We start from the raw sequence: 15,892 nt of genomic DNA on the forward strand, positions 1-15,892 counted from the left end.
TGTGACCCTAGGTCAAGGATTTGTGCTCACTAAAGTATGATACTTAGCAAGTGGCAAGAGGTAAAATGCAAAATCTTCACAATTAAATTAAAGTGCTGACTCGCAGTTTCCCAACAGAGTCCTACCCTGGAGTCCTCAATACTCAACCTTTTCGATTTTTCTTTTTCAACCAGAGACACGGATATCAGGCCTCTGTGGTCAGTGCACTCAGGATCATACATTCAGGATGCAGAGCGACACAGTATGTGTTCTGGGTTTCTCACCTCTTTGGGGAGTTGGGCTGGGTCCAGAGCTCGGGCCTGGGTTAGTCCAGTCTAGCCCTCGCTTGCTTAGCTCACTTCCTAACTGTGCAACCCTGGGCAAGTTGCCTGACCTCTTTAAGGCTAAGTTGTCCAATGAGAGAATCTATGTGCATGCTTAAATAAGGAGGTAAAACCCTAAACAGTACATTAAAAATAGTGGTTATTTTTATGGGAACCACAGGAATGTAATGAGAGTGCTCCTAAATCTGATTCAGTGAAAGTCTAAAGTACTTTGCTATAGTGCTACATTCCTAGATGAGCAACTTAAGGTGGTAAAGCTGGCAATTCCCTTCAAATTATAACTCATGGAAAAGCAGCCCACACTTCAACGGCAGTTTTGGGGGGACCAAGTGCAATCAATGTGAAGTTCATATAGATAAAGGGGAAGAATATTCCCCCCAAAATTTGAAGGAAAACAAAAGCACTATATTTTAAGAAATATTCTATAATTAACAAGGTATAAGAATGAATTAAGGACAAAACAAGAAGAGAAAAATCTCGGAAGAGAATGTGATATTTAATGAAGGTAATTCCAATCGGTGAGGAAATAATATGAATTCAGAGCACATTGTTAAATATAACTTTGTACTCAAAACTAAGTTAATATATTTGGAATTTAGGACTTTATTGTTAAAAATAAAACCTTAAGAATAGCTAAAGACATAATCTGGGGTTTGTGGAGGGATTTTCTTTGCATAGAATCCAAACAAATCATAAAATAAAAACAATAGTTTTCAAATAATGAAGTGAACCCTATCAATGGTCAGAAACAAAATTCAAGGGGACAGCATTCTGGAGGCTGAGGCAGGAGGGTCACTGGGAGTTTGAGGCCAATCTGGGCTACATGGTGAGTTCGGGGCCAGCCTGCACTACATAGCAAGACCCTACCTCAAAAAAACCTTAAAAAAAAAAAAAAAATTCAAGGGGAGATGGTAAACAAGGAAAATTTTGTAACATATGTCATTGGGCTTTTGAATTAAAATGATTTAAAGGTCAATTTAAAAACAAACAAAATAACAGGAAAATGAGGAAAGTTTCTAAATCACTAAAAAGAAAAAGAAATTAACAGCCAGGCATGATGGCACACACCTATAATCCCAGCACTCTGGGAGGTTGAAGGCAGGAAGATTGAAAGTTGAAGCTCAGCCTGGACCTCAGTGACTTAGTGAGACCCTGTCTCTAAATAAAAAGGGTTGGGAATACAGTCCATGCAAAGGGCCTGGGTTCAATATTTAATATGAGAGAGAGAGAGAGAGAAAGAGAGACAGACAGACAGACAGAGAAAGAGAGAAGGGAGGAAAGAAATTAGCTTGATAATATTTCTTGCTTATAAAACTTCAGGTGTTTAAAATATTAAGTGATTAAAAATAAATATACTTAAAAAAGAGTTCTCATCCTTTAACCCAGTAATGCCTTGTATAGAATTCCTTGGTTCCAAATCCATTCTTCGGAACTCTGTGGTCCAGAGCTCTGGGCTCTACAAACCGTGGTTTTCTCATCACTTGGCTCTGTCAGGCTCTGCCAAGGGAGGGCAAGAGGGAGACAGGCCAGAGAAACACTTGCTCCTCCCTGTCTGCTTGCTGTTCCCGCCAGACTCCTCCCAGCAGCAGCTCTTAGAGACTGGTACTTCAGTGCCAGTGGGCCAGTGGCCCTGGAACATCTGGATCTAGCTCCACAGGGACTGTCCTCTGAGCCCCTGAGGGTGGAGGACAAGGCCTCAGATGCCAGGCAGGGTGGTGCAGCCTGTAATCCCAGCACTCAAGAGCCTGAGACAGGAGGGTCGCTGTGAGTTTGAGGCCAGCCCAGGCTACACAGTGAGATCCTGTCTCAAAAACAAATAACATCAACAACAAAAAAACAAAAACAATATACTCAGAAGGAATTCTGCTGAATAAATACACACATTTTCTTCATTTACAAAATTAGAATCATATTATTTGTTATGTACTTTTTACATATGATATGTAAATTTTTCTTATGTTACAGGAAAGTATTTTTGTTCTGAAGTTATTTCAAACTTAGAGAAAAGTTTCAGGAATAATAAAAAAGATCTCATATAGTCTTCATCTGGATTGACCAATTTTGCTGCTTCTGCCATTTATCTATCCATGCATCTATCTAGGAAGGTTGTTTTGTTTTTTTGCTTTTTTGTTTTTCTGAATCTTTTGAGAGAAGTTGCAGACACCACACCCCTTTACCTCAATTACTACAGGGGATGTATCTGAAGGGCAAGACCATTTTCCTATGTTCTATGAAAACCAAGAAATTTAATTGATATCTAAAATTCAGAATACATTCAAAATTTCCAAATTGTTTTAATAATGTCCTATAGAGCAATTTTCCACTGGGCTGGGATCAAACCCAGAGTCACACTGCATTTATCATTAAACATAAATGACTATATAACATTCTACCTATTCATTTACTGTACTCTTATTTAATACTTTATTAAGAGACATTTGGCATATGTTCCTTGTTTTTAAAAATGCTGGAATATGCGTACTTGAAATCTTTGTGTGTACATTTTATTATTTCTTTAGGATGATTTACTATAGAACGTTCAGGGTCCAGCAGGAAAGCAAAAATAACAACAATTATTTCAAAAGAGATTTACTACAGGGAGTCACTGGAAGCCTTTCACAAGTCTGGAAGGGTTAAAGGGAGCGCTGAGGTAAGAAGCGATACTGGCTCCTTGAAACAACTACAGATCTCACTAGGTTTGGTGAACAAAAGAAAGGGGCTGGATGATTAGAAACCAGAGTCCTGGCAGGCTGTTGCTGAGCTGAATGGTTTGTTCATAAGGAGAAAAGAGGAATGTTCATTAAAAAGACATTCTGAAAAAGAAGAGGAAATGCTTCACATTCCTTTTCCATCTCCTCTTCAGCTTAAACAAACAAATAACTCTTATGTGCTTCAGCAAGATACTCCAAATAAATATGGGAGAGGTGAAAGAATTTTGTCACCATAAACACTGACATCCACCAAAACTCTGTAGTGATTTGGCAAACAGTTTAAAAAGTGCATGTGCTATAAAGGCTGAGCTTTATAGTGACTGTCACTACCTCAAGCAAAAGACAAACGTAACACTGTAGGAATTAGGAAAAGCCAGGAAATCAAATTATCTTCAAACACTGGTTAATTATAAAAGTCAACTCAAGTCAATCTGAAATTTAAGTGACGGGGTTGATGGGTTGATTTAGCACAACACTGTACACAGTTTTATCTGTGCTTGAGGAAGTACGGCTGTTCGCATAGGACAAGTCTACCAGTACCTCACTGCCTCAAAAAGTAGAAGCAAGGAAACTGAAAGGGACAGAACTAGGCAAGAAGCTGCACTGGGCCTTAGTAGCTAGTTACCAAGATTCTGAGGTTTTAACGCTCTCCAAAGTCCTAAGATATTTTAAATAACTCGACTTCAAAAGGCACAAAGAACTTACTGAAGAGTTTACTTTAGCAGACTTGCTGACTACTTCCCCCAAGTAAGGCACTGTCAAGGGGCTAAAGAAAGGTGCAGGGCTGCTTAGCTTTACACTATAAAGCAGCACCAAATAACTCAGAACCAGATAGGCAGAGATGCAGAGGCCAGCCGAAAGCTAAGGTCACCACTTTCCCTGACTCCAACAGCCGCACGAACGCCATCTGGCTCCCAGTGAACTGTCCTGGGTGGCAGGAAGCTCTTCCGCCTGACAGTCCAGGAGACAGCAGCGTGCACAGCACTGCCCCAGAGATTTCCGGTGTGAAAAGCTCACTGCTGTTCTTGCATTCCTCAGGATGCATGCATTTCTTCTCATCTCAGAGGATGTTACTCTTCCGCAGGAAGAGGAAGGAACCAGTTGTTGGTGGGTGCGTGGGCTGAGAGCTGCTGGGCATTTTGAGCATGCCCCAGTCTCAGCTGTGGGAACTGGGGGTGCAGCGCGGATCCCCAGGGCGGGCTGTCAGGATGCCTGTGGCAGTTAGGGGTCCCGGCTTAGCTACACAGTATCTCAGGAAACTGGCAGACATTAACACCTGGGACTTCAACACCTCCAGTTCCCAGAGAGGTGCTGATTTTCTAAAGGAAACCCGAAAAAGCTTACACTCCGTCGGGCTCCCAAATAGAATGCTTTATAAAATCCTTTCATAAAATCCTTTTTTCCCCCCAACACATTTTGTACAGAAAAGTTGAAGTCTTAAAAATCATGTCGGTCAGCAGGAATAAGGATCAATTTCACTGCCTAAACTATTATTTAACTAGGACAATTTCTAAATATTTAACTAGCATAAAGTTTTTTGTAAATTCATTAAGTTTTCCTTCCCTGTGACTTTGAATCCTAAAGGAAAGGAGCTCAAATTAGTTAAATTTTCAGTATGTCTTGATTAAATACTTGGGACTTTGTTATTTTTGTGATTTTTATTAAGGAGGATGTTTAATTTGGAGAAATTTAAGAAAATCTCTGACCTACTCTATTGTAATCTCTTTTTCCAAGGACACCAACTTAGTGAATTTTATAGGTCACCAGATCTGTCTTTAAACAAAGATGCTACGTTCCTTTAAGACTAAAAATTTTAGTTTAGTGTTTTTTAAACATTCTTGAAGCCTGTTTTTTTTTTTAAGCCTCAAAATCACAACTGTTACTAATTTGTATAACATATGGGTCATGATATGCTTCAAAAGCAAAAACTGGACTTGGAAATTGTCTCTTTCCCATCTCTAATACTTTCTTTCCTCTTTCTATTTTAAAGATTGTAGCTGAAAAAATACGTACATATATATTTAAAACATATTTTCTATCTCTACATGGAAGGAGAGCTGTAACAATGTTACTTTCCATTTACTTATATTTCTTACTTTTAAAATGTCTTTGACAATTTAATTACTTCCCATCTTACTATTTTAAAGAGGATGCTTTTAGATTATTTGTCAACTCTTATGAAGAATTCATCTGCTACCCCTATTAAGCACCTTAGAATTTACTATCATTTGAAGTTAAGAGCAAGTCTCTTAAGGAAGGCAGGATCTTTAAACTGAGGGAAGCACAAGCCAGCAAGTCTGGATCCCACTAATGCCTAAGTGCATTTCCTTTCAAACTCTCACAGCAGAGAATGACAAAGATGAGCCACGGAGCCTGTGCCAGAAGACACCAGGAGAATGGCTGTTTCCTAAAGTTTAGTAAACAGCCACAGACACAAACACCTCCTTTCAGAAGTCCTGCGTTACACTTACAAGTCAAATGTGGCCTTATGGACTGCTGTGAAGCTTAAAGACTGCAGGAAAGGTCAGCATACAAAAAGTAGAGGAACCAGGAGGTTTGTGCGACATGACTTTTATCAACTTTTCTAGAAAAGTGAAGGGGGAATTGGGGACAATCAATTGCATATGCCATTTTATACCTTTGAAGTTAAAGATTTTAGTTTTGAGACATTTAAGTTTGCATACACTGTGTTCTTTCAAGTAAGTCTTTCCAAATCTTTGCTTATATAAGCAGTTAGAACTGAAATAACTCTGAACTAGTTACGCAATGTTGTCTGGTAACCAGGATGCACTGTTGCCACAACATCCACAAAGCCATTCTTTCTGTTTCTGCAAGTCTACTCTGTGTCCACCTAGTCTGTCAATACATTAATATTTTTCAGGTAGCATATAACATATGACAGTCTCCACGAAAGCCAACTGATCTTTCTCTTCCTAAAAATAGGTGAATGCAAAATTCTTTCGGAAAGAAAACCAATACACTTTGCTGTAAAATGCAAATCTAAATGACATTTGGGAAAGAGTACACTTCCCAGAGTCACGGAAACGGCAGAGTATCTCTTGCAGCGATTTAGCTGATCATCGCTTTTCCTGATCCTACAACCGACGACAGGAAAACCGTGATTCTTTTTCTTTCAGCAGTTCCTCTGCCAAAACCAGGCAGAGCCAGGAGATATTCTCAGCTGCCCTGAGATTACTCAGGGCTACACCTTACTGTCCCCAGGGAAAGGAGATAGGGAATCCCACAGCTGACATCCAACCTGTCAGGAAATCCTCTGGACTCGGCCTTCAAAATATATCCACAACGGCTCATTTCCCCGCCTCCTCCCCCACCTCGCCCTGGGTCAAGCACTATGGCCTTAATGCAGATTATTTCATTAGGGACCTAATTAGGCCCTCTGCCCCGCCCCAGCCTGTTTCACACTGAAGTGTAGTGAGCCTCTTAAGGCCTAAGTCAAATCATATCCCTCCTCCACAGAAAACCCTCTGGTGGCTCCTCTCTGCTCCTGCTCTCCTGGGGTGCCCGTCCCAGATGGCCACTTGACTTGCTCCCTTCACCCCTCCAGTTCTTTATTCAAATGTCACCTGTCACATGACCCTGGTTCCACCACACTATCTAAAACTGCAGCCTCTTCCTATCCTGTTGTTTTTTTTTTTTTTGGTACCAGGGATCGAACTCGGGACCTTGCTCTTTCAAGGCAGGTGGCAGAACCACTGAGCTAAATCCCTGGCCCTTCCTATCCTTTTTCCATCAATCTTCAGTGCTTTTTTCACTTTTGTGTTTTTTTACTTCACTATAAAGTTTTTTTAATCTGTGAATTGCCTGTTTCCCTGACTAGAATGTTTCGGAATGCAAGTTTCTCAGGGACAAATGTTATTGTTTTGTTCATTTTTTCCAAGCTATGATTGTGACTGGCAGACTAGTTATTTAATAAACATTTATTGGGAGACACATATGTATATGTGTGTGTACCCCTCACTTCTACCCCATCTGCCATTTGTTGAGTTATGCAATGTAAAGACCCCATGGGAACTAGACCAATGCACTTGTATTATCATGGTATACATTTTCAGTTTCTTCAGAGGTATCTACTTATACTCTGCTTTTCCTCTCTGGAATGATCTTATCAAAATCACACCCATTTCTGTCAGCCCGAGTACTGATCAGATGTTCTTCTAGAGAAGTTTTAAAATTTCGTATAGCTCATTAATGATCTGTTTTGAATGTTCTCATTAACAACCTTTCACTGTAGTCCTGTACACTTGGCAAAAGTGCCTTGCAATTCATACTTGTTTCTTACGTGGGTTTTTGCCAGCCTAGGGCACGTGTTTCTGGAGGTTAGGCCACCACCTAGACACCCCTTCAGCAGCTCACAGAATAGCTTCATGCGCAAGTCTTTATTTTCATGGCTGGAGTAACAAAAGACTCCCTTATCCTTAGATTTTTTTCCTATAATGTAATTATGAGTTCACAGTTTATTGTAAAAAAAATAATTTGACCTGAACTACTGCACCTTATTTAAAGAAAGCGACACACATTCATACTCTACACAGTTGCCGGCATAAAGATGAGGACATTGTGTCACCTCTCTGAGAAGGATTCTGTGTTTGGAGCATCAGACGAACAGCAGCAGGATTACCAACTGCATTTTGTTCAGTTGTAGGAAAACAATAATGAATCAAATACATCAAAACCTAAGAATATAATTTATCTAAAGGTAAAGTTTAACAGTCCTAGAGTATTTTTAAAATTACTTTTGATTAAAGCAAGTTAAAGCATAAAACTTATATGTACACATATAAATATTCACACACACATATATCCCTTATATGTTATCTATATATCCCTTATCATCTATCTCTCTCTATATATCATATATACATATCCCTTTGAGGATGGGGTGGGGAAGGGGTTAGGTACACCCCTTGTAGCCACACTACACATCAATGCTAATGTGAAGTGTTTTGTTTCTAGGGGGGTGATAGGGACTGAACCCAGAGACTCACTCTACCACTGATCTACACCCCTAGCCTGCCCTAGTGACAGAACCCTGGTCTGATTCCAACTAAATTAATGAAAACACTCAAAGGCTCAAATGGAATCTTGAAGTCGATAATTTTTAGAAAATTAGTACAGTATGTAATAAGTGACTTAATCAAAATAAGGTTTCCGGGACTTGAGAAGATCAATATTTTTAAACTATGTCTATATGATAGCCAATATATCTTCTTACAGAAAGTTTTTAAATTAAGCTTTAAAAAGGCAGGTTGTTAAGACATCAGAGCATAGATAAGATACAGTAAACTTAGGTCTCAAAATCATCCTGAATACAATTCAAATGAGAAAAGAAAGAGAAGCCAACTATTTCTTGCATGATATAAAACCTGCTTTTATTATTCTGAAATATTTGACAAATTAGGGTTTGAAAGGTAATCTTTTATGTCTCACCTTGATGAATGAGCTTCTAAGGTACAGTTTTTCCCATCTGTAAAAGCCAAAGAAACTCCCAAAAGAAATAGAAACCCTATTAACAAAAACTATCATTAAAACTGCTCTTTGTTGTTGCTGTTTCCAAAATTTCTCTGGGTTTTTTAATTAAAATCACAGACAAAGTTCACAATAAAAATATTTAGTGCAACTGTGCTTCAAGCCAAAGCTGAAACAAATCTCTTTTATAGTCATGTCTGATTTGAGGGCCTGAAGCAGAAGAAAAACAGTCAATGTAGAGACCACAGATTAAAAATTACTTCATTGATGGAAAAGCAAACGGTTAAAAAATTAATCTCACAAGCTTTCTAATCAATGATCTCTCTTGGATCTAAAGGAAAGATACATACAATGAAAACCTTGAAAAGCCCTTTAGAGATGCTCTATGAAACTCAAAGGACTTTACTAGCATCTAGCATCTGCGTCTTCAGAATGCACTGGTAAAAACCATGCTGGAGGCAAGTGGTGATCACTCTGATTATAAAAGAATCTATCTGGATGGGACTTCATTAGCCTAATCCCAAACCTACTTAGAGTAAACAAGACTTCAGTTTCCTGTTTCTTGTTTGCTTGCTTTATTTTTATACAGTGGCAAGTACACAACTCAAAACTGACAGTAGAGTCTTTCCTTTAAAGTTATCTAGTGGAACCACATGAAGTCACTGACATTAGGTTTGTTTTTGTTAGAAAATGACAATTTCATATAATTCAACCTAATATTATCCCTTCTGTGAATAACTGTATTTCTCAATCTTATTATTCTGATTTCTAACACAACTGCTAAACTTGTTGCATGTTTACCACACAGAATTGTCACCTTGAATTCTCACATAACCATATTCCTTAAGTTAAAATCCTAAAACACAGACTAGCTGATGTTGGCACATGTGGATTACAGTCAAAAACGAGACACCCTGGTGCCTTGCTAGGTGGCAGCTATGCTCACCTCCTTAGCACTCTCTGTCAAGAATGTGCAAATTCTTCCGATCTCGAAGACTGGCAGAGGGTTAGTATTAAAAGGCAGAACAGGTCTCAAAAGGTAGAACAAAAGCCCTTTAGAGATGCTCTGTCAGGAATTACTCAAAAATCAGGAAACACTCCAGTGTAGTCTACTGATTACCTCACGACATGTGACATCTCATCAATCGCCAGTCTTTTGCTTCCTTTCTCTACTAGGCAAAACCCCCAACTCAGTGGGATTTGTAAACTTCAGCGGCTGCATTTTGAGTCATTCGCTGAACATATGCATTGCACACCTACTTCTAAGCCAAGCACTGTGGCCAGTTTTAGATATCTAATCAATTCTGAAGTCCTAGGGCTTCAACTCAGGACCTTCACACTGAGCTACACCCCCAGCCTATCTATCTACTTATTTATTTGCAATTTTTGAGAGAGTCTCATTGCTAAATTGCCCAGCCTGGGCTCCAACGTGAAAATTCTCCTGCCTCGCACTCCTACAGTGCTAAGGTTGCATGTGTGTGCCATCACGCTATGCTTCAGCTTTTCATTGTGTGCAGCAGTGCTGCAGAGATGCTGGTAAGGAGACCACAGAGCAGCCTGAGCGCTGTCACGAGAGTCCCAGACTTCCTCTGAGGATGAGCCTCTTGGCTACCTTTTTTTAAAATTTTGAGACAGGGTCTCACTAAGTCACTAAGCTGCCCAGGCTGGGCTTGCACTTGGGACCCCCTCGCCTCAGCCTCCCCAGTGCTGAGACTACATTCATGTGGCGCTGGAAATGGTCCACATCTGGCATTTTGTTTTTGCTACTGAAACATCTCCTGAGACGAAGGAGGCTTCTCTGATGTAGGATTAACTCTGAAAGGACCCTTAACAACTGGAGTAGTTTCCAGTATAACAGACTCACAATGGATTAGTCCTTCACAGAATTCTACAGTAAATACTGTTCTTGAGATCAACAGAGAGTTTGTAATGTGATTAAAAACTTACCCAAAATATTTAACTAAAATGACAGCAGGACAGCAGTGACATTAAAGGCCACACTGTTCTTCCCATTTGTTCTTACAACTAGTTCTGGACTCAGCAGCATAACTGGCTATGGCAAGAACTTGAAAAGATTAAGTCAACTTCTAAACTGAAGGCTAAAACTTTCAACCTTTGAAGCCTTTGAACACCAAGTTTTATAAACAAAATTATAAGCATTAGAAATACTTCTTAATCTCTGGACAACCCACCAAGAGATTAACAAAGGGAGACAGATGATTGCTACTCCTATAGCTTCCAAGCAGAAGTCTGGAAGTTGACATCTCTGAAAGACGGAAAGCAGGGAGCAGCGCGTCCTGAGGCAGCACGCGCAGTGTCACGTGGGTGGCGCTTAGATCAGGCAGCGGGTCCAGATTAGCCTGAGCTCCCTCCCGCACAAAGTTAGAGCTGTTTTAGAAATTGGCGCTGCTCCACCTTGTGGTTGTTTAGATGTATTACAACTTTGGCTGTACAAGGTCTTTCTATCTTAAAGTACTAGTTTAGCGCACATTTCCTCCTCTTCCTCACACACTTTTTAAGGAAATAGATTGTGCCAAATAATTAAATACCACCCGAATGTTAAAAAAAAAAAAACTTACTGTGGTAGAATCAAAAGAAAAGATGTCCACAACAGGAGGAGAAGAAATCTGCAAATCAATTACCTCGAGCTTTGGATTAATCTGTGTGTATACATAAAAAAAGTTAATATGACATTTTTATACCATAAGAAATTAAGTGATATTTACGAAAATCTAATCCTAATGTATCCTAAAATTAAAATACATTGCTATAGTTATTAACATAGATAAAAACAAAATATTAACCTACCAAATTATCATTGTATAAGGAAAGATTATGACAAAGTTGAATTTATTTCAAGAATGAAAGATTATTTTTACATTAGAAAAATCAACGTAATTTACCTATAAAGAAACATTTAACATAAAATAAAATGACCCACCTCAAAAGATGCAGAAAAAAATCCTAGCCAGTTTATTAAGACAAAAAAGGAAATAAGTGTTAAGATGAAAGAACTAGAAAAGAGAAAATAAAATGCCATTTATATATAAAATGTTTACTCATGGAGAAATCCCCAAAATATATATTGCTAAATCACTGGAACTTGTGAGAACATTTAACAAAATTTGCTAGACCTCAAATCTCCACTCAAAATCAACTGTATTTCTGCATCCCACCATAGTTAGAAAATGTAAATTTTAAAACGACATTGTTTACGATACCATAAAAGTTATAAAACAGAACAAACATACAAAGATCTGTAAGACCTCATGGGGGAAAAAAGCACAAAACTTGTGTTAACAGTGAAGAAAGCTCCAGTAACAGAAAGCCGTATCAGCACGAGCACAGATCACTGTACAAATGGAAAACACGTGCAGCAAAGACCAGCAGGACACAAATTAATAAGGGAAGGCTGATTTGTACTTGAGGTCACTACAGGGATCCCTGCCTAATGCTACATAAAAGGCAAGCACTGGCTAAATTAGAAAACTAAATGTGATGCTAAAACCGTAAAGTAAATTAAAGTAAATGCATAAGAGTATCTTCATAACCAGAGGCTGAGAAAGACAAAACTGCAAGAGCAAAACCATTAAAAAAAAAAGATGTATTTGGTTACAGAAAAGTTCAGGATTTCTCCTTAATAATGGATACCACAAAATGAATAATCAGACATGGAACAGGAAGAGATGTTATGATCTGTAAAAGGTAAAGAGGTCAAATATCTCAAATATACAACAAAGGTCTTCAAACAAATGTAAAAAGAAAAGCAGCCCTAAGGAAAAATATTATATAAGTGAAAACCTATCAGTTAATCAGTATATGAAGAGATGCTCAGAAATATTAATAATGAAAAAAGTAAAAATTAAAGAAAAATACCATTTAAAACCTATCAGACTGCAAAAACAAGAAAGTTCAACAATGCCAAATTGCTTATAAATCATTTCTAACAGTCAACCCTTCCACCCCAAACTAGAAATACTCAAATGTCTATTAATAATAAAATGGATTATAGGAACCACAACTGTGGTAAATTCATTTGAATACTATGCAGCAGCGAAAATGAATGAAACGCAACTCTGCAACATGAGTGTATAAATTCAGAATTCATATACAAAAATGTCAAGATTTCAGTGTTAAATAAAAAAAGAAGTTACAGAAAAATATATCTGATATGAAGTTCAAAACCACTGATTCAAAGATAGAAAAGCAAAGGAACAATTACCTAGAATGATGACTACCTCTGAAAGAGGTGATTTCAAAATTCAGAGACTCAAAACATAAAAAGCAACATTCAAACATCAAAAATACAAGAAGTAGGGCCGGGAATTTAGCTCAGTGGTTTTGCTGCCTGCTGCGCAAGCGCAAGGACCCGAGTTCGATCCCTGGTACCACAAAAAAAAAAAAAACCCAGAAAAAAACCAAGAAGTAAACAAAAGGCAAAGAAATAGCGGGACTGGACCAGGGATTTAGCTCAGTGGTTCCAGCGGCTGGCTTGCAAGTGCAAGGTCCCAAGTTCGATCCCTGGTACCAAAAAACACAAAAAAGAAATAGTGGGACTTTGTATCAAATGAACGTACCAACAATAAGAATACTGATGAGCCTCAGAGAGGAGCCTGCTGACTGCTTAAGACAGCGAGAAAGGCTTCCTATGGTCAAAACTTGGCTGAATATGCCTCCTCAAAAAAACATTTTTTTTTTTTTTAGAAAACCAGAGATGGGGGTGAGAGCCCTCCTCAGCAGAGGGGAGAGCCGCCACAGCACTTGTGCACAGGGGCAGAGCAGAGGCAGTTACAGACGCTGGCCAAGTCAGACTTCATAGGAAGCAGGAAACGCAGTGCTCTAAAGTGGGCTCTGGGCGGCCGTCCAGGGTCTGGTGTGGGCTGGGCCGAGGGGAAGGGCGGAGGAAAGCGCTCATCATAGTGGGTGGAGGTGAAGTTTTAGAAACAGCTAAGAGCTTTGTAACTGTCCAGTCAGATGCGCAGAGGTGGAGGTGCACCTGCGGGTAACCAGCGTGTGACAGTAAGGGAGGGTAAATCTGTGCAGTGTGACAAGGGACTGCCAGCCCAGCCAGCCAACGCCTCTACTTCCTTCCACAAAGAAGAAAACAAGCACAGCCTCCTCTGGTTTGCTCGGAGCCTGCAGTTAAGGCAAAAAACGAAAACCAAAACCCAAAACAATCCCCAAAACCTGAGGGGACCTATTGTCCTTCCAATCTTAGGCTAGCTGTCCAGAGAGCCGAGCCTGCTTGCAGATATTTTCCCTCTTGTATCTACTGCCACCTAGTGTAGATATGAAAATGTTTACCAATGAAAATAAAATTTGTTTCACCATCGGAATTTCGAATTGCTCAAAAAAAAAAAAATCTAAATGACATGAAATGGACAAATAAGTATCTCTCATTTAAAAAATCCTAGTATTCTATGCATAAGGCAACTCCTAAAGTAAGTAACAAATAGTATTTTCATGCACTATGGCATGAGTTGCAGCAAGTGGAGTGGGATGTCGTGAGAGGCTGTGTTCTTGCCAGCGGAACAAGGGCGTGTAACTGGGACTGCGTGGCTTCAAAGGCCCCGGCCCCGCCCCGCCCTGCAGCCCACTCTGGGGTTCTCAGGCTCCCCACAGCGAGGAGGCCATGAACACCAACAGCTGCGCTAAGCTGCCCGCAGGCCTCCCCTAGACCGCAAGCTTCTGCGCGCCAAGGCTCCTGCTCACCCTGCTCACCGCTGAGCGCTGAGGCTAGGACAGCGTCCAGCAATTGGTAGTTTCACATCTGTTGACAGTTGGTTTCTATTATACTGAAGTACAGTATTACATCAAAGTGGTTAAAATACAGAATGAAAGCAGAGTGCCTGGGTTAAAATGTAGTGCTGACACTTGCTAGATTTAATTTACATATGCCTCAATTTCTCAGGTGGACAAAAATGGTACTTTTATAGAAATTTTGAAATATTAAATAACTTAATGTAAAACATTTAGAGTAACAGTATAAGCATATATCTCAGAATCAAAACACAAAATACCATTTTTTATCCAAAATGGTAATGATTTAAATCTCATTTAAAGACTGAGATAAAAACTGTACCTCAGTTTTGAAGACTTAAATTGATCAGTTGTAGTTTTTCACAATGAATCATCATCAGACCTTTTACAAAATATTATACAAATATTTGGTTAAGTTAAAGGACATGTTCCTTTCTGCTGAGTACCATACAAAATTTCATGTACAGATTTACAGATTAAGGTAATCTCAAATGGCCATTATGAAACTGAAAACCATCAAAACAATTTTTTATTAATAAATACGGCTTAACTAAGTGTCCTGTCTTACAAGATTCTGCAATCCTCCGAGTAGCTATTTCCATGCCTTACTGTCACCAAGGTCTATCACTGCCCCTTAGAAGGCTCCAGGGTCTTCTTAAATATGCAGAATGGGAAGGGGCCATGGAGGAGAATGTCACGCACATACATTAAATTGTTCTTCTGAAAGGAAAATCCGGTTTTCCTGGGCTAGGACTGGGCATTCAGCTTGGGACAGTATGAAGGAGACAAGGTGAGCATGAACTGGTGACATAGTGGAGGACAATGTGGGCTGGTTAAGATCTCCTGTGTAAGAAGGACAAGGAGAAGGAAGAGGATGAGCAGGAGGAGAGGGAGGGGCAGGACAGCATTTCTGTTGTCAGTGCTTTTAATTAACATAGAGTGTCGGGGCCAGGAACCTACCGAGACTGTAGATGGACAGAGGGACCCGCAGAAAGGACACAGAGGAGTCCGTTTCACACAGTAGGGATTCAGCGTCTCATACCTTATTCCACATGGACTTTTCTTTTCATGTATTCTAAAGAGCAACTTAGCTAACACTGGCTCTGTCCACGCAGGAATTATTTATACATGTAGTCAGCTGTTGCTCAAGATCTGGGACTCTGAAGGATTCTCCACCTACAAACAAGCAAAGCCCTCAAGCCTGGCAAGTGCATGGCTTTTGTAAAACATCAAACAATTTCATCCAGAAGATTGAGATTAAAAACTCAAATGAGCCTTATAGAAAACAAAATATAAATCACAGGAATGCTATCTTGCTTCAAGCTCAGGAATCCAACACTCATGATTACCACAAAAAGACAAAGTAAAAGAAAGAAATTACTTCACTTAGATGCTATTTATTCCACATATTTTAATATTTATTTTCTTTAAATCATGAATACTTAAGTTTTCACAGTTTCTAAATATTTCCAAAATAGCACATGCAAGCTCACGTTCCTTAAAGACTAATTAGATCTCTTTGTACCACCAGTGGTTCAAGCCGGCAGGAATGTGTTAAACTTTTGCTTTAGTATGAGATTGTTTTTAAATGAACAACTGTCCATTTGTTCA

At 39.3% G+C, this 15,892-nt stretch overlaps 1 protein-coding gene and 1 pseudogene across 4 annotated transcripts in view; both read right to left on the reverse strand.

The window, feature by feature from the left end:
* LOC110349209 (large ribosomal subunit protein uL24 pseudogene) overlaps positions 1-11,094 on the reverse strand; it is a 30,602-nt pseudogene extending 19,508 nt beyond the window's left edge. Inside the window, exon 1 of the transcript XR_015443515.1 lies at positions 1-11,094. This exon is cut by the window's left edge and continues 19,508 nt beyond it. The product of XR_015443515.1 is annotated as a large ribosomal subunit protein uL24 pseudogene (transcript).
* The window catches only part of Poc1b (POC1 centriolar protein B), a 94,033-nt gene that overhangs the window by 26,545 nt on the left and 51,596 nt on the right, over positions 1-15,892 (reverse strand). For 2 of the 3 annotated variants that reach the window (XR_015443510.1, XM_013072306.3), the window contains exon 10: positions 11,101-11,181. The exons of the other annotated variant lie outside the window; for it this stretch is intronic. Coding sequence is in view for 1 of the 2 variants with exons in the window: in XM_013072306.3 (XP_012927760.1) it covers positions 11,101-11,181 (81 nt within the window). In the remaining variant the exon portion in view is untranslated. The remainder of the gene's footprint in view (positions 1-11,100; positions 11,182-15,892) is intronic. 3 annotated transcript variants of the gene reach the window in all.

Source organism: Heterocephalus glaber, unplaced genomic scaffold (genome assembly GCF_053883595.1).
Source record: "Heterocephalus glaber isolate CG9 unplaced genomic scaffold, H.glaber_assembly_v1.0 deba00001572, whole genome shotgun sequence".
Classification (NCBI taxonomy): Eukaryota; Metazoa; Chordata; class Mammalia; order Rodentia; family Bathyergidae; genus Heterocephalus; species Heterocephalus glaber.